Source organism: Chiloscyllium plagiosum, unplaced genomic scaffold (assembly GCF_037043375.1).
Source record: "Chiloscyllium plagiosum isolate Xiang-an unplaced genomic scaffold, Cpla_swu_hap1 HiC_scaffold_37, whole genome shotgun sequence".
In the NCBI taxonomy this organism is placed as follows: Eukaryota; Metazoa; Chordata; class Chondrichthyes; order Orectolobiformes; family Hemiscylliidae; genus Chiloscyllium; species Chiloscyllium plagiosum.
Window position 1 is genome coordinate 6,413,273 of NW_028270175.1, and position 22,053 is coordinate 6,435,325.

The following is a 22,053-nucleotide window of genomic DNA, read 5'->3' on the forward strand; positions in this document are numbered from 1 at the left end:
GTTAACAAGGTTAAGAACATTCATTGAATAACAGCAGAAGGCTTAATCTCTACTACTGACACTCACTGATTGTAACAGTCACTCAATCAACATGTATGTTCCTCCCTGTAAAGTGACTATATAATTCCTTAAGAATCTTATGTTCCAGAGAAGTCTGTGAATTCATGTCTCTGTGCACATGGGCGATCATTCTCTCTCCCTCCAGTGCCCGAAATAAAGATGAAGGAGGTAAAACTATACTGTGTCTCTAGGTGTTTTGCTTCAACTGAAGTGGGAACAGGACAATTTGCTTGCTGAGCTGGAAGGTTCGTTCCTGAGGCTCACTCAGGATGATGTTACCTAGTATGGTGACAAAATGTCTGAAAATGAACCTTCCAGCTCAGAGAGCAAGCCAACAGCCATACTCCCACATCCTGACACCTCCAGAAGTGATCCAGATCACACGTAATCCAAAGCTGAATCCTGACCACTTTGCTGCTCCCAAGCATTTTCAGCACTATCCCAAATAAAATTGCTCATCACAGTGTAGCTATGTCTAACCCAGTGCCATACCACAAGCATTTGCTCACTGGGTCACAATTATGTTTGAATCAAAAAAAAATGTAGTCCACTCAATGGAATTTTCTCTCATCTCAACTTTCTTCTGGAGCTGAACCACATTTCCTCAGCTTTCATGCACTATCAAAGTTTAGCCAGAGATCAATAAACCTTCCTTTGTCTTCTGTAACAGCACTGTGCTGCGATGACAAATCAATTAACAGAGGAGACAGGGATAGCTATAGCTGCAATGCAGACAAGTTGTAAGCATGCCATACGTTGTTATTTCAACATAATCACAGTTGTTGCAAGTGACTACAACAAAACTGCTATTTAATATATTAATATCTCTACTTTAAACAGTCCAAACACCATCAGGATTTCTAGAGCTCTTAGACAGAGATACCACAACCACTATCAATAAGCTGGAAGGATCTATCAGTTTCTTAAAAGCAAAAAATGTTCAAACATCCATTAGATATGCTTAAGGTTACTGGTTTAAATGGGGCCCAGATTTCCTACATGATCTAAGTCTCAAAATATTAGCAAATATTTGGGGATGAAACAACAAAATGTTTTTGTAGAACTAGTTCACACGAAATCTAAATTACTAAGCTCAGTAACAAACGTAGCACATTTAAAAATGCAACTTTAATGAAAACACAAACATATTGAGAATGTTGCCTTGATGTATACTGAGTTACAAGTTATCAAATGCAGATTACGCAAAATACAATTAGGATAGCAACACAGATATTCTTTAACTTTATTTTCAGCTGAATGCTTAAATTTGAATGCAAGCAGTGAGGTCAGAAATTAAGACATGCCTTTTCTTTTCAAAAAACATTTAAAAGATTCTCACTTTCTCAAGCACAGATGAAACAACTGTTTCATTTAGACAGCAGTTGATTCCCTATGAGATTATGGGCTAAGCAGAAGGAGGCGGCTTATGTGACAATAGACAATAGGTGCAGGAGTAGGCCATTCTGCCCTTCGAGCCTGCACCACCATTCAATATGATCATGGCTGATCATCCTTAATCAGTATCCTGTACCTGCCTTATCTCCATAACCCTTGATTCCACTATCCTTGAGAGCTCTATCCAACTCTTTCTTAAATGAGATGAGATGATTCAGATGAGGCAATGGAGAGTTACAGATTAGCTAGGAAGAATTTAAAGAGAGAGTTAAGAACAGCAAAGAGAGGACATGAGCAGTCTTTAGCAGGTAGAATAAAGGAAAACCCTAAAGCTTTCTATAAGTATGTGAGGAATAAAAGGATGACTAGGGTAGGAATAGGGCCAGTCAAAGACAAGAAGTGCAAAGTTGTGTGTGGACCCTGTGGAGATTGGAGAGGCACTAAACAAATATTTCTCATCAGTTTTCATTCAGGAAAAGGAGAATATTGTAGAGGAGAAGAATGAGATATGAGAAATTAGACTAGAAAAGATCAAGGTTAGTAAGGAAGAGGTGATATCAATTCTCGGAGAAGTCCTCTGCCCCGGATGGGATTTATTAGAGGATTCTCTAGGAAGCTAGAGAGGTGGAGTTGGAGCCTTTGGCTTTGATCTTTGAGTTGTCATTGTCTACAGGTTTAGTACCAGAGGACTGGAGGATTGCAAATGTTGTGCCCTTGTTCAAAAAGGGCAGTAGAGATGACCCAGGTAGTTATAGACCAATGAGCCTTACGTCTGTTGTAGGAAATGTTTCGGAAAGGATTATGAGAGATTTATAATCATCTAGCAACAATTTGATTGTAGATAGTCAACATGGTTTTGTCAAGGGCAGGTCATGTCTCATAAACCTCATTGAGTTTTTTGAGAAGGTGACCAAGCATGTGGATGAGGGTAGGGCAGTTGACGTGCTGTACATGGACTTCAGCAAAGCCTTTGATAAGGTACCACATGGTAGGCTGTTGGAGAAAATGTAGAGGCATGGAATTGAGGGTGATTTAACAGTTTGGATTAGAAACTGGCTTTCTGTAAGGAGGCAGCGAGTGGTGGTTGATGGAAAACATTCAGCCTGGAGTCCGGTTACTAGTGGTGTGCCACACGGATCTGTTTTGGGACCACTGCTGTTTGTCATTTTTATAAATGACTTGGACGCAGGCATAGGTGGATGGGTTAGTAAGTTTGCAGCTGACACGAACAGTGTGGAAGAATGTTACAGGTTGCAGGGGGACTTGGATAAACTGCAGAATTGGGGTGAGAGGTGGCAAATGGAGTTCAGTGCAGCTAAATATGAGGTGATTCACTTTGGGAAGAATAACAGAAAGGCAGAATACTGGGTCAATGGAAAACATTCTTGGTAGTGTGGATATGCAGAGGATCTTGACATCCATGTACATAGATCCCTGAAAGTTGCCACCCAGGTGGATAGTGCTGTGAAGAAGGCATATGGTGTGCTAAGTCTATTGGTAGAGGAATCGAGTTCTGGAGCCACAATATCATGCTGCAACTGTACAAAATACTAGTGCGGTCACACTTGGAATATTGTGTACGGTTCTGGTCGCCCCATTACTGATGAAGGGCTTATGCCCGAAACGTCAATTCGCCTGCTCCTTGGATGCTGCTTTTTCAGCATCACACTCTCGTCTCACCCCATTACAGGAAGGATGTGGAAGCATTAGAAAAGGTGCAGAGGAGATTTACCAGGATGTCGCCTGGTCTGGAGGGAAGGTCTTACGAGGAAAGGCTGAGACACTTGGGTCTGTTCTCATTGGAAAGAAGGCGGCTAAGAGGGGATTTGATAGCGACATACAAGATGATCAGAGGATTAGATAGGATAGATAGCGAAAGTCTTTTCTCTAGGATGATGACTTCAGCTTGTACGAGGAGGCATAGGTACAAGTTGAGGTGAGATGTCAGAGACAGGTTCTTTACTCAGAGTGGTAAGGGTGTGGTAGGCAGGTCATTCCAATGCAGTTAACTCAGTCACATTAGGGAGATTTAAACAATCCTTGGATAAGTACATGGATAATGATGGGGTTGTGTAGGAGGATGGGCTTAGATTCATTCATAGGTCAGCGCAACATTGTGGGGCGAAGGACCTGTTCTGCGCTATATTGTTCTATGTTCTAAATGCTGGAAAACTAGACTAGAATATTTGGGGGACTGTTTTGACCAGTGTGGATATGATGAGCTGAAGGGCCTGCTTCTGTGCTGCAGATCTCTCTGATTCTGTGACATCAAAACAAGCATCGCATTCAAATCATTGGTCACTAACTACAAGAACCTATCAGTCCCAATATAGACATAAAATTAAAATGGACTGCCACTTCTAAAAACATATTTTTAAAAACGGACGATGAAATCAATTTTCAAGCTACACCACTTTTTAAAAGAAAAAAGTGTTGGAGTTATTATGCTTTGTTACACTATCATTTTAACTTAACCAATTTTTCAAAATTTTTGATCATAAGAATGTATTAGAACACAGATTTGAACAGTCAGTCATTTATCTGGTCCACCTTTTTAATATTACTGCACCATCATTTCCTGTGATAAAGGAACCAAAAGGGAAAGTCACCAGATCAGACTATTTTAGTTGTTTATAAATTTCCAAGCTCCAAAGAAATAATTGAACATTTTATTGCAATTGCAAGTATAGGTGACATGTCCATGTTAAATGCTAATCCAATTGTTGTATGTTTCATTAGATACATAGTTTAAAGAAGATACATTTATAGGACAATGGTGAGAAAGCAGAGACTTGTGGCCCGTTTGATAGCTCTGTCAAAATGCTAGCACAGGAACAACAGACCATGTGATCTCCTCTGAAATGTAAGATTCTAAACACAGAGTCATAGAGATGTACAGCATGGAAACAGACCCTTTGGTCCAACTCGTACATGCCGACCAGATATCCCAACCCAATCTAGTCCCACCTGCCAGCACCCAGCCCATATCCCTCCAAACCCTTCCTATTCATATACCCATCCAAATGCCTCTTAAATGTTTCAATTGTACCAGCCTCCACCACTTTCTCTGGCAGCTCATTCCATACCCATACCACCGTGTGTGAGAAAAAGTTGCCCCTTAGGTCTCTTTTATATCTTTCCCCTTTCACCCTAAACCTATGCATCATAATCATTTGTCAATTTTCCTTTTAAAGACTATTACACAAAGCATAGCACAAAACTAAAACTATCAATTTTTCTTGCCACTCAACAGATAGAGTTCTGTGATAATAATTATACATGTTTACACATTAATGCATGTGGTTGCAAAATGAAAACACTTAAATTCAACAGCAATGAAATCTTTCCCTTATCAAAACCCTTCAAAATAGAGGGTTTTTTTTGACAAATATAGAAGGTTTGACTTGACTTTTCCAACACACTCCTGGCTGGTCTCCTACAGTCTAAACTCCATAAACAGGATGTTATCCAAATACTGTCCATATCTTGCCCTAAATCCTAATCACCCATTACCCTGTGTTCGTTAGCCGATATCAATTCCCAGATAAGAGAATTCCAGAGTTTTGGGTTTGATCAACAGCAGGAACTGTGCAATATGCAGTGATTAAAATTAAAGATGCTCTAGAGACCAGAATTAGTTTTAAGGGGTGGAGGGGGTTCGGAAGGTAGAGAAAAGGAAAGGAAAGGAAAGGCCATAGAGGGATTTGGAAATTGGAATGAGAATCTTAATATCTTTAGTTCAATAGCTTTCAGAAAGACCATTCATGTGTATACTGGAATGCACATTTGTAATAGTGTCTGTTCATGAGAGCACTAGAGCGAAAGCGTGAAACAGTGCAAAGAGATAGATAGAGACCAGCTCGGAAAGGCTGGCAAAGTCAAACATACAAATGTGTCAAAGAAACTACAGTAGGGCAAAAAAATGTATTTTAAATATTTCCACCTTTCAATCAAATGAATTAATCTGTGTAAGTTCAGAGCCAATAACCAGTGGGTTTCTCCCTTTAAACTTTAAGGGATTGATATAATAAAAAGAGGAAAATGCCTGCATGTGCAGCTCTGTGGAAAAATGTAATCGTTCTTTAAAAATCTGTTCTCCATTGTTTGAGCTATTTCCTGTGGAAAAATCAGTTTGCTCACACTTTCCCATAATACCCATCTCTCTCACACAAGTGCACTCCAGCATATACATGAACAGTTTCTCATACATAGCCGCTGAAATTGTACACTGATCCATGACACTATATACCAGCTGTTCTTCTCAGAAGTGTCCCCAGGCTCTAAGTATATAAACTGTAATGGAAAAAAAAATACTGTGTCCAACACCAACCAAGTGTTAAAACATTGCGAGTGGGTTCCCGTCATTTTAAGTACTGCTGTTTAAGTCACCTATATTGTTAATGCATGTCCTACAGATGACTAATGACGGCTGGAAGCACATGAAAAGAGCATTGTGCACTCAAGGGTATCCAATGGAGATCAAACCACAAGACCAAGACACAAGTGATCAGGAAATCATTAGAGCTCAATTACCATTACAAAATGGGCTATTCTATGAAAGACGCAAACACCTTTTCAAGGGTATCAATCCTACATTAAACCTGAACTCTTCTTGTTGATGGCATTAACCTCAGCCACCAAACTTGCAGACATTTTCTTGAGTGACATTTTCCTAACATAATGTTAGAGGCAAAGGTTTTAATGCGACAATCGGTTAGGATTTAGAATGTGTTGCCTGACTGCAAGTGGTGAAGGCAGATGCAATTGCGGTTTTCCAAAAGGCAAGTGAATAAGCACCTGAAAAGAATGAACTTTCAGGCTTTGGGAAAGTTCAGGGGATTGGGATGAACTGTGTTGCTCTTGCAGAAAGCCTGCATGGTCACAAAGAGCCTCCTTGTGCTGCACTCTGTGAGGCAGAAGTCAGGAAATAAATGCAATATACTAGAGCGGATATTATGAAACTTGAATAGGGTTCAGAAAAGATTTACAAGGATATTGCCAGGGTTGGACGGTTTGAACTATAGGGAAGAGGCAGAATAGGCGAGGGATATTTTCCCTGGAGGGTCAAAGGCGAGGGGTGACTTTATACAGGTTTATAAAATTATGAGGGACATGGATAAGGTGAATAGACAAGGTCTTTTACCCAAGGTGGGGGAGTCCAAAACTAGAGGGCATAGGTTTAAGCGAGAGGGGAAAGGAGCTAAGGGCAACAGTGGGTGGTGCGAGTATGGAATGAGCTGCCAGAAGAAGTGGTGGAAGCTGGTACAATTACAGCATTTAAAAGGCATCTGGATAGGTATATGAATAGGAAGGGTTTAAGAGGGATATGGGCCAAGTGCTAGCAAATTGGCCTAGATTTATTTAGGATATCTGGTCTGCATGGACTAGTTGGACTGAAGGGTCTGTTTCCGTGCTGTATAGCTCTATGACTTTATTTGAACATATCAAAACCCCAATATCTTGTTTGATTATTATAATTAACTAATAACATCAATTTTAGACCTTGATTTAGCCTGGAAAATGATTAAAGACATAATATACCTTCTGGAATCCTAGTAAACAGCTCAGGTTTTATATTCTGGATATCAATGGAAGTCTATTTATGCATTCCAATTCCACAATTTAAAGACAATTGTAATAGCCTAGAGAATAACCCAGGTGGAGTCAAAGGCAAAAAGGTGATAACGTCAGTAAAATAATAGAGTTGGATAGAAAAGCCAGCACAACTTAAATTCAACGTATCATCCTGAACAGATGGATCATTTTCACATATTACTCATAAATGTCATTATTTTTAAACTTCTGCAGCATCCCCTCCACAACAAAAGGTATTTTTCAGAAGTAAAACTAACAGCTTAGCATCTTTATTTTTCACAGAGTAAATTGTATGTTTTTCAAAACAATTAAAGTAAATTCTAATTTAATCTGCCAAAGATCACCACCCTGGAAATAAAGTTGGCTCAAATAACCTGTAATTGAGTCTATGACAGCCAACTACAGTATTAATTTGTTGCCATTAAATAAAAATCTCAATAAATCATTCACTATAGCAAAAAAAAAACAGCTTTGGAACTTGGACTCCCAGTTCAGTTTACATAAAAGTACAGGTTTTTAGTTCCTGAACCCTTCTTGAACATGCTAACACCTGCCGGGTGCACCTATGCAGTGTCCCCTACCCTCCCCTTTCCGCAAATTACCCTTGCAGTATGAAGTTAAGGAACACCAAGTGAAGAGAGTCTCACAGCCAGACAGCAGCTACCATTCACCAAACATCCACCCAGAAGTATAGTCAGTAAGTTTACAGATGATCCCAAAATTGAAGGTGTAGTGGACAGCGAAGAAGATTACCTCAGATGACAACAGGATCTTGACCAGATGGGACAATGGGCTGAGAAAGTGGCAGATTAGTTTAATTCAGATAAATACGAGGTTTTGCATTTTGGGAAAGCAAATCTTAGCAGGACTTATACACTTAATGGTAAGGTCCTAGGGAGTGTTGCTGAACAAACAGACCTTGGAGTGCAGGTTCATAGCTCCTTGAAAGTGGAGTCGCAGGTAGATAGGAAAGTGAAGAAGGCATTTGGTATGCTTTCCTTTATTGGTCAGAGTATTGAGTACAGGAGTTGGGAGGTCATGTTGCGGCCGTACAGGACATTGGTTAGGGGCCACTTCCATGCAATTCTGGTTTCCTTCCTATCAGAAGGATTTTGTGAAACTTGAAAGGGTTCAGAAAATATTTACAAGGATGTTGCCAGGGTTGGAGGATTTGAGCTACAGCGAGAGGCTGAACAGGCTGGGACTGTTTTCCCTGGAGCAGAGGCTGAGGGGTGACCTTATGGAGGTTTATAAAATCATGAGGGGCATAGAGAGGGTAAATAGACAAAGTCTTTTCCCTGGAGTGGGGAAGTCCAGAACTAGAGGACTTAGGTTTAGGGTGAGAGGGGAAAGATATAAAAGAGACTTAAGGGGCAACTTTTTCACACAGTGGGTGGTGTGTGTATGGAATGAGCTGCCAGAGGAAGTGGTGGAGGCTGGTATAATTGCAACATTTAAAAGGCATCTGGATAGATACATGAATAGGAAGGGTTTGGAGGGATATGGGCCAGTTGCTGCCAGGTGGGACTGGATTGGGGTGGGATCTCTAGTTGGGGTTGATGAGTTGGACCAAAGGGTCTGCTTCCGTGCTGTACATCTCTATGACTCTAAGTGCCTTTCAATTGGAAGTTCCTGGACAGCCATCATCTGCACCTCCAGCTGATTGTCCTTCCCCACTCTCCAAGCCTATTGCTAACTTCAGCCAACATCTCTTTGCTCAAGAGATCATCACCCAATCTAGAACCTTCTACTCAACACAACTTTGTGCCAGCTCAGCAAATGGTGCTTTAGTAGGATCTGAGAACATTATGTGAATGAAAATTAATGCAGTTATGAGGTGTAGCCACCAGACCAGTTACTGTGCATCGCAATGTACAAAATATAGGATCAGTACCATTCTGAGTCAATAATTAGATCTCTCTTTCTGTCAAATGCATCATCGTGAAACCTTTTATATATTATCAATAAAATTTTATCAAAAGCTTTGATTTGTTCAGAGAATATAATGTAATCAATTGTTCTATGATTCAAATGCTTTCAGTTTCTCTTTATAATACTTAGCACCCAAAAACCAAATGATGTTTATTTTTGGATAAATTGCAATACAGCAAATTTGTTCAAGGAAATGACACTTAGTGAAAGGTTGGACAATATTTGTAACTAGAGTCATGATCCCAGCTAATGTTATTACTGACAAGTCAAATCCCAGACTGAAATCTGACTTGTTGGATCATATTTTGTTTAATTTTAATATCAATAAGGTGGTCTCTCACTGAAACATAAACACACAATGCTGCAGATTTCTTCTCAACAGCAAAATAAACATCTAATAAGCAAAATAAGTGAGCAAATTGAAGATTTTGTAAAGCACAGTGAAATATAATCCATGAATTTTGAAATTTTAGAAATCAAAAAATAATCCAAGTCTAGAGAATCTGACAGTTTGTCCCTGGAGCTATGACACACCTCAGCTTAAACATACTCAGTTTCAAATAACCTCATCAGAGTTTTATCCAAACATTTCTGGTCTGGGACAACCACTATCTACTTACTCCAATGTAATCTATATTAACAAACCCATTTTTTCCATTTCTCAAGAGCAACTTCACACTGGACAGTTTCTACCCCAGAACAAAGTAAAACTCAACAAGTCTGCCTCTATAAGCGATGCATAATTCCCCCTAAGCTTATAAAGTTCAGAAATTTCCAACTGAAATTTTGAGGTACAATTGTTTACCTTGCAAGGTCAAAATCCTCCTATAGTAAATAGAAACCATTAATTCCAAATGCTGACCCTTATAAACTACTTAAAACTGAATTCACCATGGCTACAGAAATACTCAATTATATTTCCTTCAGACACAAAAATCTGCATGTCACTATTTCAAGATCCCAAAATCCAAACTTAGCAGAAATTATATTAAAGTCATATATAAATCTCAGTTTACATCACACCAAGTTATTTTAGAGTTAAGGGGTAGCCAGTGGATGGGGTTTACTTGAACTTTCAGAAGGCTTTTAGTCAGGCCTCATATAAGAGATTAGTACGCAAAATTAAAGTGCACGGGCCTGGGAGAGTGCACTGACATGGATTCAGAATTGGTTGACAATCAGGAAATTAAGAGTAGGAAGGAATATCTCTCTTTATCAAGTAGCAGGTAGTAACTAGTGGGGTACCACAGACATCAGTGCTTGAATCCCAGCTATTTATAAATGCATTAGAGGTTTAGATGAAGAAATTAAGTGTGGTATCTCCAAGTTTGCAGATTACACAGAGCTGGTTGATAGAGTGAGCTGTGAGGAGGACAGAGATGTTTCAGTGTAATTTTGATAAGTTGGGTAAGTGGGTAAATGCATGGCAAATGAATTACAATGCGGAAAAATGTCAGGTTACCCAGTTTGTCTGCAACAGAAATGCAGATTATTATCTAAATGATTAACATCTTTGGCAGGGGGTGGGGTACAAGACCACGTTTGTCCTTGTCCACTAGTTGTTACATGAGTGTGGATCGATCCAGACTCTACTCACTTCACATGAATGAGAGAGGATTGCATAGAAACCTATAAACGTCTAGAAGGACTGGACAGGGTAAACATTGGAATGATGTTCCTGATGACTAGAGTGCCCAGAACCAGGGGTAACAGTCCAAGGATACAGGGTTGGCCATTTAGGACTAAGATCAGGTGAAATTTCTCTGCCCAGACAGTGGTGAACCTCACCCAAGGAAAGCAGTTGAGGCCAACATGTTGCATGTTTCCAAGAAGGAGTTAGGTATAGCCCTTAGTGCAAAAGAAATCAAAGGTTATGGGGAGAAAGTAGCAACAAGGTAGTGAATTGGATAATCAGCTGTGATTATACTGAATAGCAGAGCAGCCTCAGAGGGCTACATGGCCTACTCCTACTTGCTGTGTTTCTATATTTTCATCAGCAGATCTGACAGCGAGGTTTCCTCAGTTGGAGTGTTTTCTAATCCCTATCAATTAACCAGCTTCAACATATTTGGACCTCTCCGCTCTAATGCATTTCTGGGCCAGAGACCTATCCTTCATTAACTTAAGGTCATCCAAAAGGTCACTGCTGCCTATACCCAAGCTCACACCAGGATCTGGCTAAACTATGAGCTTTGTGACCATAGAGAGGCCGCCATCATCAGCACCTAATTTTGAAAAAGAGACGGCCAGCCTTGCTTTTGAATCCATCATGTCAACATTCCTTGCTGCTGACCTACAACCTTTGGCATCTCAACACTGATGTGTTGAGCATCACTGAAATTATTCTTCATTCCACCAGCAGCAGCCATGCCTTCAGCCAGCCAGGCACTAAAGCCTCTCCTAATTCCTCCAAGAACACTAAGCAATCTTTTTGGCTCCATCCCTAATATCTCCTTAGGTTACTCTATCATATGCTGTTTTATCATGCTGCTAATGAATCATTGTGTGACATTTTAGGATGTTAAAATTGCCTTATAAATGCAATTGTTGCTTATAGCGTGATTAACTACTTGCTCACAGCTATACATTTTGAAATTGAAAATATATGCAAATCAATTTACTATTAAAATGAACTTTCAAATTTATCATCAAAAATTATCAAGCTGGTAAACTCCAGTCCACATCACAAGAAGCAAGCAAAAATATAAATTGCATTTAACATAATTCATTAAAAAAATTTACCCTGCAGTATATCAAGACACTTCAGCAGAAAAAAAAACAAATAAGATCTAATCTTACAATTCTTAGATTGCAGGTTATACTGTATGGAAACCCAAAATAGAAATTGAACTAAAACAGGACACAAAAATAAATTATTAAAATTGTTATCAACAAAACATGCAAAGTTCTGTCTAGTACACCTGATCTATCCCAACAATGCATCATGTGCTGATTATTTGCACCAGTCTGCACCATATGCAGTCAAATCTGACCATGTGTGCAGACTGGGCTGTATGCCAAGATGCCATCTTTTCATTCTGCACTGTGACAATGATTCCCCTATATAAATAATACAAACGTACTTTGCCACATGTGGGTTTTTAAAAAGTTGCCACTTTGAACAAAAATTTTATTGATGTTTGATCCAATCCATGGGGGCTGGGGGAAAAAAATCTCGAAAAGACGGAACAGAATGAAAACAGCAAAACTAGACTTCAAGCATCATTTCCTCCCCCAAAACTTCACCAGAAGACCAGTCAGCTTAAAGGACACTTAGAAACTAAAATGAAACCAAATCAAAGCATCAATACTCAACATAGAACACAAAAAAAATTATCGAAGTTTTAGAACAGCAAACAACTAAAAAACCAATATGCAGCTTGAAAATCTAGGCTAAGCCAGACTGTAGATGCAAGCTTGCCCCGTCAAAATACAGTTTCAACATTAACTATATATATCTAAATGGCACAAAGAAAAATAAACATCTTTACAAAGCATATTTTCCTATGTGTTAAATACTAGCCAGTTTTAAAACGTTGCCACCATAAAGCAAGAGAATGTGCACTATTTGTAAACAAACATGTGAAATACAGAAACAAACTATTTTCTGGCTACAACTTAAAATATAATTGAATGAAAACAAATTTCAATGATCAGAAATACAAATTTGTAAAGATATATACAACTTATTTTTGCTTAACTACAACATATATATTCTTCTATTTTAAACAGTTGACAAAATAGAAATGAACCCTTGGCAGGCAACTCTGGGGTTTACCAAATACTTCAACACCTTAACTTGTTTCAACACCTCAGACAAATTAAGTTTCAATTTCTAGCAGTTTTGTATGGTATTTTAAGTATCAAAAGTACAAAGTAATTATTAAAGTCTGTTAGATTGGGGTAACTTCACTTTTTTACAGATGTGCATGGATACTAAAATATCTCAAAAGGACGTTTTACAACAATCATAGGATACATTCTGAACAAAAAATAAATCAGCCCTTTTCTGCAACAGGATTGGTTTGTCAATATTTTTACAAAAAAGGTGGCAAGTGTTTTGCTGCCTCTGTATATTAAATCAAGATAATGCCTTGTGAAATCTGTGTAGCAATAGAAATCTGCAGTGATGTACAGAACGACTGACGCAGTGGTGTTTAAGTGCAGGGAGAGGAGATGGTGAGGTTGGGAGGGGGGATGGGGTGGGTGCTGCCTTTGGTACAAGCATCTAAATGCTGGTTTTACTTACTGGTGGAGCTGCCCTGCATCTGAATGATGCATTTAGAATCCTTGCCACTCTCTCTGGAGTTGAAGGGTCTAACCCGCACAGCGACTTTGACAGATGCTCCAGACATCTTGCTCCTTGTGTTGCTCTCTCACTTTACAGCAAATAGTCCCTGTATCAAAGATCATAAGGAGAGTTAATTCACAAAAGCTCTCCTTTACACACACACAGCCACACTCCCAAAACAGGGGGAAGTGGGGTTGCTGCGTAGCCACTCTGATGTTTTGCTGACTTTACCAGTTGTTCCATCTCTAACATGGCTGCCAGCTCAGGGGCTGCAGTCTGTCTCGTGGATATTCCGAAAGGATTTCCAAGGGGAATGAAAATAAAACAAGACTAAACCTTCACAAACCCATTTCCTTCTTAAACGCAAGTACAGGCAGATCATGTAGACAACATTCAATATTCCCTCCTTCAGATTTTTTTTTTAAATGCTGTATTGCAAACACGTAATACCAACTGGCTATCTGGAAGGTTGGGGGTGGGGGGTAGCTTTATAAAAAATAAAATGCATTCGCCCATTATATCCCTGACAGCCTTCTAATGCATGACAAGAAAACAAAAAATAGCTAGATTCAAGCTGCAAAGGAAATACATTCAATACATATAGAGGTATAAAACTTCAGCTTTTGAAGTTTTTGAAATAAAAACAAAAAAGATAAAATTTAACTTCAGGATGGATCCAGGCAGCTAACAAGTCAGATTCTGGTGGGTGACCTGGTTGAGTGGGGAACAGTTGGAAGGAAGGGGCGCAAAGTGCATTCCCACAGTGAAACAGTGATGGGTGCAAAGAAACTGGGAAACATAGGAGGAAGGAAGGAAGAGGGGTTTTGGAATGGGGGCAGGGGAGATGAATGGTGTCAGGGGCATTTACATTGTAGATGACGTGGGCGTCAGGGTAGAGTTGAATGGCATGGGATGGGGGTGAGGGAGCTGGATGGTGTGGGTGGGGGTTGGTGAAAGATGGATAGTTTTGGGGGTGAGGGGCAGATGGTGTGGGGGGGGTCGAGAGGCAGATGGTGTGGGGGGGTCGAGAGGCAGATGGTGTGGGGGGGGGTCGAGAGGCAGATGGTGTGGGGGGCGAAAGGTGGATGATGTGGGGGCGAGAGGCAGAAGGTATGGGGGGTAAGGGAAATGGTATGAATGTTGGATGGTATTGGGGTTGGAGAAGGAATTGTCGAGTGTAGGAGTGGAGGTGCTAGAGGGTATGTGTAGATGGGGGTACAGGAAGGTGGATGAGGATAGGCGGGAGGTGGATGACCTGGGTGGGGGTTAGGGGATAGCTGGATGATGGGAGTCGGGGGGAGTGGGAGCGGGAAGCGATAGCTGATGTGGGCCCTCCAAACAGCCCGAGCTGGATCAAACACTTACCCTGCTGAGGAAGCAGGCGGCAGGGCGGACAGTCGGTTGGAGTGCAGACGGCTGAGATGCGGGAGGGACAGAGAGTGCGAGCTAGTGGGCGCCTGGATACAATGTTACCGCTGCCTGCGCGGGGATACAATTGTAACCAATCTCTCCCAACTCATAGCCAGCGCCAGCCGCGCCCGCCGCTACTTTGTATCGACTTCATCCCCGAGGATACACTGCGTCTCAGGAGCCCTGGCTACTGCAGCAAATTCCGCCCTTCGCAAATAAAGACAACCATCAAAAAGTCCTGAAGCTTTGCCCCTTTCGACCTTTCCCCCCCCTCTTTCTTAAAAAAAACAGCAGCAGCAACTACCCCGCAGGAGGAGCAAAGTGCCAACACCAACCCCACACACACAGCATTACATCACCACCTATGATTGACAGCACGTTAGGCCTATCGGAATGTCAGCGGCCGCTCCACCCTTATAGGCTCAGCCAATAGGGACATTCTTAAGGCGGGGCCAGAGCTCGCCAATGACGTAACGATGCGGTTTCAGACAGCTCCAGGGAGGGGCTGCAGTGCCCCCTGGCCCCCGGAGGTCGAACAGCAGAGAGCCGCCTTGCTTCAGCGAGGGCGGGGTGATGGAGAGAAGGTGTAGCTGTCCAGTATCTGAGAAAGGCCAAATCCTTCGGAGAAAGGAAGGAGAAACAGGGGCAGACAAAGCAAGAAGAAGTCAAACCTAAAACCAAAATCAAAAATAAAAACCGAAAGAACTGCGGATGCTGTGAATCAGAAACAGAAATTGTCAGAAAAGCTCATCAGGTCTGTGGAGAGAAATCAAAGTTAACGTTTCTGAGGAATGTTAACAGCATTCTGAAGTTCACTGAACCCAAAACATTACGCTGATTTAACTCCACAGATGTTGCCAGACCTGCTGAGCTTTCCCAGCAATTTCTATTTTTGTTTCTAAAACTCCACAAACTTGAAAAGCTCAAGATTTATCAATAGTCTTGTAATATTGCACTGCCAACTTATTATTTATTAGTCATTGTGGATGCCCAAGCAAAATGATTGGACGTGCAGGAGTTCATTCAGCAAACACAGGGATGGTGGTAGAAAATCTGTGCACATCTTTTGCAATACACAGACTCCCGGAAAGTGTTGGTCGCAGATAACGATCATCATTTACCAGCAGGGAATTTTGAGTATTTCCCAAAATTGAGTATTTCCCTCGTCAGGTCCATACCCCCCACCAACCCAACCTCCACTCCCGGCACCTTCCCCTGCAACCGCAGGAGGTGCAAGACTTGCGCCCACACCTCCCCCCTCACCTCCCTCCAAGGCCCCAAAGAAAACTTACATATCCGCCACAGATTCACCTGCACCTCCACACACATCATCTATTGCATCCTCTGCACCTGATGTGGCCTCCTCTATATTGGGGAGACAGGCCGGCTACTTGCGGAGCGTTTCAGAGAACACCTCTGGGACACCCGGACCAACCAACCCAACCACCCTGTGGCTCAACATTTCAATTCCCCCTCCTACTCCACCAAGGATATGCAGGTCTTTGGACTCCTCCAGCGCCAGACCACAACAAAACGACGGTTGGAGGAAAAGCGCCTCATCTTCCGCCTAGGAACCCTCCAACTACAAGGGATGAACTCGGATTTCACTAGTTTCCTCATTTCCCCTCCCCCCACTTTGTCTCAGTCTAATCCATCAAATTCAGCACCGCCTTCCTAACCTGCAATCTTCTTTCCGACCTCTCCGCCCCCACCCCAGTCTACCTAACCTTCACCTTGACCTCTTTCCACCTATCTCATTTCCGACACCCCTCCCCCAAGTCCCTCCTCCCTACCTTTTATCTTAGCCTGCTGGACAAACTTTCCTCATTCCTGAAGAAGGGCTTATGCCTGAAACGTCGATTCTCCTGTTCCCTGGATGCTGCCTGACCTGCTGCGCTTTTCCAGCAACACATTTTCAGCTCTGATCTCCAGCATCTGGAGACCTCACTTTCTCCTCAGATATTTCCCAAAATAGAATGGTAGTCATCATTTAAGGACAGCTCCATACCATCCATCATCCAATGGGCTGGCAGATTAAGTAGTTCAAACTTTGAAGGGAACCTTAAAGATAAAGCCTATTGCTTCACCAGATACCAAACTGCTCCAGTTCTCATGGAACTGCAGGGATAGCTCCAGGAGGGCTGCGAATGGGATATGACCCCACACCAAGTTAAATCTAATCTTCCCAGATCTTGGAGCATCAGGAACATCAATGCTGGACACAAGACTCCGCTCAGTGTTAAAAACAGTTTACATCAGGGGATGAAGTTTGTTGGAGGAACCACAGGAATGGCCCTGCATGAATAAGAGATATGGTTGACATGAAGTCAGGTCCCAGTGATATATAAATTTCAGGTAGGAGTGATGGTCCTGAGCATTCCTGATAGATCACCACCAATGCCTCCACAATCTTCTCAGCGAGCTCCTTCAGAACTCTGGGCTGTAGTCCATCTGGTCCAGGTGATTTATCCACCTTTGGACCTTTCAGCTTCCCAGTACCTTCACCTTAATGATGGCCATTGCTTTCAACTCTGACCCCTGGCTCTCTTGAAGTTCTGCTATGCTGCTAGTGTCTTCCACTGTGCAAACTGATGCAAAGTACCTATTCAGTTCCTCCATTTGTTTGTTCCCCAGTACTACTTCTCCGGCCTCATTTTCCAATGGTCCAATAACCACTCTTACTTATCAGTTTTCTTTTTAAAAATCCTCTTGTTATCTTCTTTTATGTTACTAGTTAGCTTACTCTCGTATTTCATCTTTTCCACCACTATTGTTTTTTTAGTTATCCTCTGCTGGTTTTTAAAGTCTCTGGCTTCCCGCTAACCTTCACCGCAATGAATGCTTTTTCTGTTGCTTTTATGCTACCCCTAATTTCCTTTCTCAGCCATGGTCATTTCATCTGCCCTTTGGTATGTTCCTTCTTCCCTGGGGTGAATTTCTGCTGTGCCTCCCAAATTATCATCAGGGATTCCCTCCATTGCTGATCCTCTGTCTTCCCTGCTGGGCTTCCCCTTCCAATCAGTGGGGAAGTGAGGGCTGAAGATGCTGGAGATCAGAGTCAAAGAGTGTAGTGCTGGAAAAGCACAGCCAGTCAGGCAGCATCCGAGGAGGAGGAGAGTCGACGTTTTGAGCATAAGCTCTTCATCAGGAAGAGCACACCTCCATCAACTCCTCCACCATGCTTTTGTAGTTACCCTCACTCGACTGTAATATTGTTACATCTGATTCCAGCTTTTCCCTCTCAAACTGCAGGGTGAATTCTGATTTGATTTAATTTATTGTCATGTGTATCTAAGTATAATGAAAAGCTTTATTTGTGAGCAGTACAGGCTGATCATAGTAAGTGAGGACAAACAGGTCACAGGATGAAAAAAACTTGGACAGAGTGAGGCATACAGGATATGCAAGAGGCAAGGTCAACATTAACAAATGGTTTTAGGGCCAATTTGATAATAGCTAACAGATACTGCCTCAGACAGAGGCTTTCAAGTTTTAAAAGAAAACACTTGTACCATGAAAGGGATTGGCCAGTTCTTCCAGCTCAGGGTTTCTCTGGTTTGGGTTTTATCCAGCAGGTATGAAGAAAAGCTGCTTAACCCACAGAAGCAGGTCAGGCTGGTGCTCTCTCTCTGACCTCTATCTAGTAAGAACCTGTGTTTGATTTTAGCTCTTGTGCCAAGTTGTGTTTATGGGAATTGTTGCAAGTATTTGGAACAGCATCGTTAAGTTGGGATGATCTGTTGTTTTCGGATAGGATAGGTTATTCGGCATTCTGTTTTCTGTTGTTTGTGTTTCATTCAGTAATCTTATAAATAAATTCTGTTTTGTTTAAAACTGAGTGGTTTGACCAGCTGCATCTCTATTGGAATATCCACCTTACACCTGCTTAATACAACTAGCAAAGTTAGGGCCTGGGCTTCCTTCTTGAAATGTTTTGAGGGGGTCTTGCCTAATCCATAACAATCTCCTTTCTGTATTCTGATCATCGTCATTAGATATCCATCCTACCATGGTAGTGTCATCAGCAAACTGGTAGATGGCCTTCATTCAGAATTTAGCAACACAGTTGTGGATTTGCAGGGAGTATGGTAGGAGCTGAGAACTCATCCGTGGGGGAGGGGGGGTCTCCAATGTTGAGGGTAATCGTGGAGGAGGTGCAGTTGTCTATCTTCACTGATTGCGGTCTGTGGGTTAGGAAGCTGAGGATCCAGTTGCTGAGGGCAGAGCCGAGACCAAGGTCACGGAGTTTTGAGATCCGTCTGGACGGGATAATGGTGTTGAAGATGAGTTCTAGTCGGTGAGCAGGAGTCTGACGTAGGTCCTTGTTGTCCAGATGTTCCAGAGATGAGTGCAGGGCTAGGGACATGGCATCCACTGTGGACCTGTGATATTGGTAGGCAAATTGCAGCAGACCAAGGCAGGCTAGGAGGCTGGTGTTGATGTGGGCCATCACCAACCTCTCTAAGCACTTCATGATTATGGAGGTCAGAGCCACTGGGCAGTAGTCATTAAGGCACATTGCATGTACTTTATCAGGAGCAAGGATAAAGGTGGTCTTCTTGAAGCAGGTGGGGACTTTGGCTTATAGTAAGGAGAGGTTGAAGATATTGATGAATACCTCCACCAGCTGCTCCACACAGGATCTAAATGTTCAGTTGGGGACACTGTCTGGGCCCATCACTTTCCTTGGTGATTCCCAGGAAGACCAATCTGATGTCTGCAGCGGTGACCAAGGGAACAGGTCAGGACTGTCAGGGCAAGTGACATCACACCACTGGTATTCTGCTCGAACCGAGCATAGAAAGCATTGAGCGCATCAGGGAGGGATGCTTCTTTTTCCTGCTTCATTTTGTATCCTGTTACATTGTGTAGGCCTTGCCATAGGCAGCAGGAGTCCATATGGTAGGTATGGGCAACTAACCTGGTCCAGTACTGGCTCTTGGCATCCCAATGGCTTTGCGGAGGTCACATCTGGATTCGTGTATGGATCTGGGTCATCCGACTTGAATGCTGCACGCCTGGTCTTCTTAGAGAGTGGATTTTCTAGTTCATCCACGGTTTCCGGTTGGGGAACACCTGGATTGACTTCTTTGGCACACAGTCCATTTGTGATGATGGCGGTTCCCATTGAGGTTTTCCGCTGAGTACTTGAATATGGTCTGGTCCATCAATTCCAAGCAGTCCCAGAGATGCTTTCAAAGCCTTGGACCAGCATTGTATTTCTTTCTGTGAAGAGTCCTCCCGTTTCAGCTTCTGCTTGTAAGCTGGGAGGAGGAACACAGCACTGTGATCGGATTTTCTGAAGTGTCTATCATTTCTATCATATGATCACTGCCCTGTGGGGGTGGGCCTTCAACCCAAGGTCCCTAATCAAGTCTGCCTTATTAAACATCACTGTATCCAAAGTTGCCTGTTCCTATTGGACTCTACCACAAGATGCTCCAAACAAATCCAGCCAACTGAGCTCACTGATCCCCAGATAGTGAGCTACTGACACTATGAGAAAGATTAATGTGAGATGAAAAAGCTCACAGCTTGATTATCTTCTGTATACTCCACAGATGCTTTTTCAAAATAAACCCAAAGATAAGATTTCAATCTGTCTGTTTCAGCAAAATGATCCCATTCTTAAGAAGGGCAAAAGTAATAAAGCGGAAATGTAATAATAAAGTCCATTCAAAGTGCTTTAAAGCCAAATAAATACTTTTTAAAGTATAGTCAATGTTGTTTGGAGGGAAATTGTAGCAAGCTCTGACAAACAGTAATGCTATATTGACCAATTAATCTGTTTTTATCATGTTGGGTGAAGGATAAATAAACAGGTCGTTCTGGTATAACGTGTTTCATTAATGCAAATTTGCTATAACATAATTGATGAATTAGGAACACTGTTTCTAATTCATGAACTCTTTAAGTGTGATTGGTTATAGCGCGATTCTGGTCCGATTAGTTTAAATGGTGCTCCTATTACACAATGTTCTTATAACATGGGATTGCATGAGAATAGAATTACCACATTATACAGAATTGACTGTAAACTGTGAGTCTAGGGATAGCTTCCCTGATCTTCTTCAAACTCCAATTTAATGGTTTATATTTCACCCAAGAGACAGCATTTTCTGACAATGTAGCATTCTCTCAGCACTACACCACACTGTCAGCTTTCCTTCCTGTGCTGATGTCTCAGTGTACGACCTTGATCCACAACCTTCTGAAGTCCAGCCATAAAAATGAATCACAATTAAGTGATTATTATATCTCTACGTGATTCGCATCCAGGTTACACTCAGAACACTTTGGGTTTTGCACAGGAAACTCAGAAGCAAGGATTCTTTTCTGAATGGCCAGTGCACCTGCCTGCCTGTGATGTCCACCAGTTACAGAGAGCCTCCAGTGGACTCCCACACACGGTCTCTTTTGCACCAGCCAGGGAGGCAGGATGGCAGAGTAGCACCCGACACTACTCCCATTCTCAAATTCCTATTGGACAAACGGAGACTGGAAATTGGCATCTTTCAAGCTTCAAGACCAAGCCGCAAAGAGTCCTTAACTTTCCCACACTTCTCTCAGATGGGTAGGTCACAGGCTCAGTGGTGGAACAGCCCCGTCCAACTGTGGTCAGAGGACTACTATTTGCCCAAAGATTACCAAACGTTTACCATGAAAGCCAGTCTCGCCCATCATGGCAAGCTGACTGTATTTTAGCTGCAGCTATCCAACCAGTGTAGTTTTCTGGTTTTGGTTGAAGGTAGCATCTCAGCATTTGACTATTACAAAATGCTTTGGTGAGATGCAGGGTGAGCTGTGAGGTTCGTGCCAAGTAACTTCATCCTGCAGAACCCAAACTGGTCTGAGTGTAACTTGGATGTGGCTCATTTTCAAACAAACAAGTTCATCAACTGTTTCTAAAATCCCCAAGACCATTTACTCTACATTTAAACACATGTCCTGATTCACTGAGTCAAAGACCAGATAAGAACCAAGTTCTGAAGAAGGCCTACATGAAAAATATTATTTTACCCATCATCTCCTGGCTAAGTGCCTTCAACATGCTCTGTTTTTGTTTTTCACAAAGCATCTTTAAATGCACAAAGTCCTACATCACACTACCTTGTCAAGTAAGTACAGGTTAGTACTTCCTGCTTGTAAAAGAACTGAAAACAAGAAGGGACAGGTTTGAAGTAATTGGTAAAAGAAGCAGAAATAAGATGAAAAACATTTCACACGGCAAATGGTTAGGGTTTGGAATGTCCTGAGATTGTGGGGGGCACAGGTTCACTCAAGGGATTAGGGTCTGGAATGTTCTGTCTGAGAGAGTGGGGAGAGGCAGATTCACTCGAGGGTTTAGGGTCTGGAATGTCCTATCAGAG

At 42.0% G+C, this 22,053-nt stretch overlaps 1 protein-coding gene across 29 annotated transcripts in view; it reads right to left on the reverse strand.

Moving 5' to 3' along the window:
- kif1b (kinesin family member 1B) overlaps positions 1-15,002 on the reverse strand; it is a 216,768-nt gene extending 201,766 nt beyond the window's left edge. For 14 of the 29 annotated variants that reach the window (XR_015753427.1, XM_043676220.2, XM_043676210.2 and 11 more), the window contains exons 1-2: positions 14,639-15,002; positions 13,232-13,379 (exon numbers count right to left, since the gene is read on the reverse strand). Coding sequence is in view for 28 of the 29 variants with exons in the window: in XM_043676220.2 (XP_043532155.2) it covers positions 13,232-13,337 (106 nt within the window). In the remaining variant the exon portion in view is untranslated. The remainder of the gene's footprint in view (positions 1-13,231; positions 13,380-14,638) is intronic. The other 15 variants (XM_087980270.1, XM_043676224.2, XM_087980268.1 and 12 more) reach the window with 2 other exon arrangements.
- Positions 15,003-22,053: the final 7,051 nt, after the last annotated feature.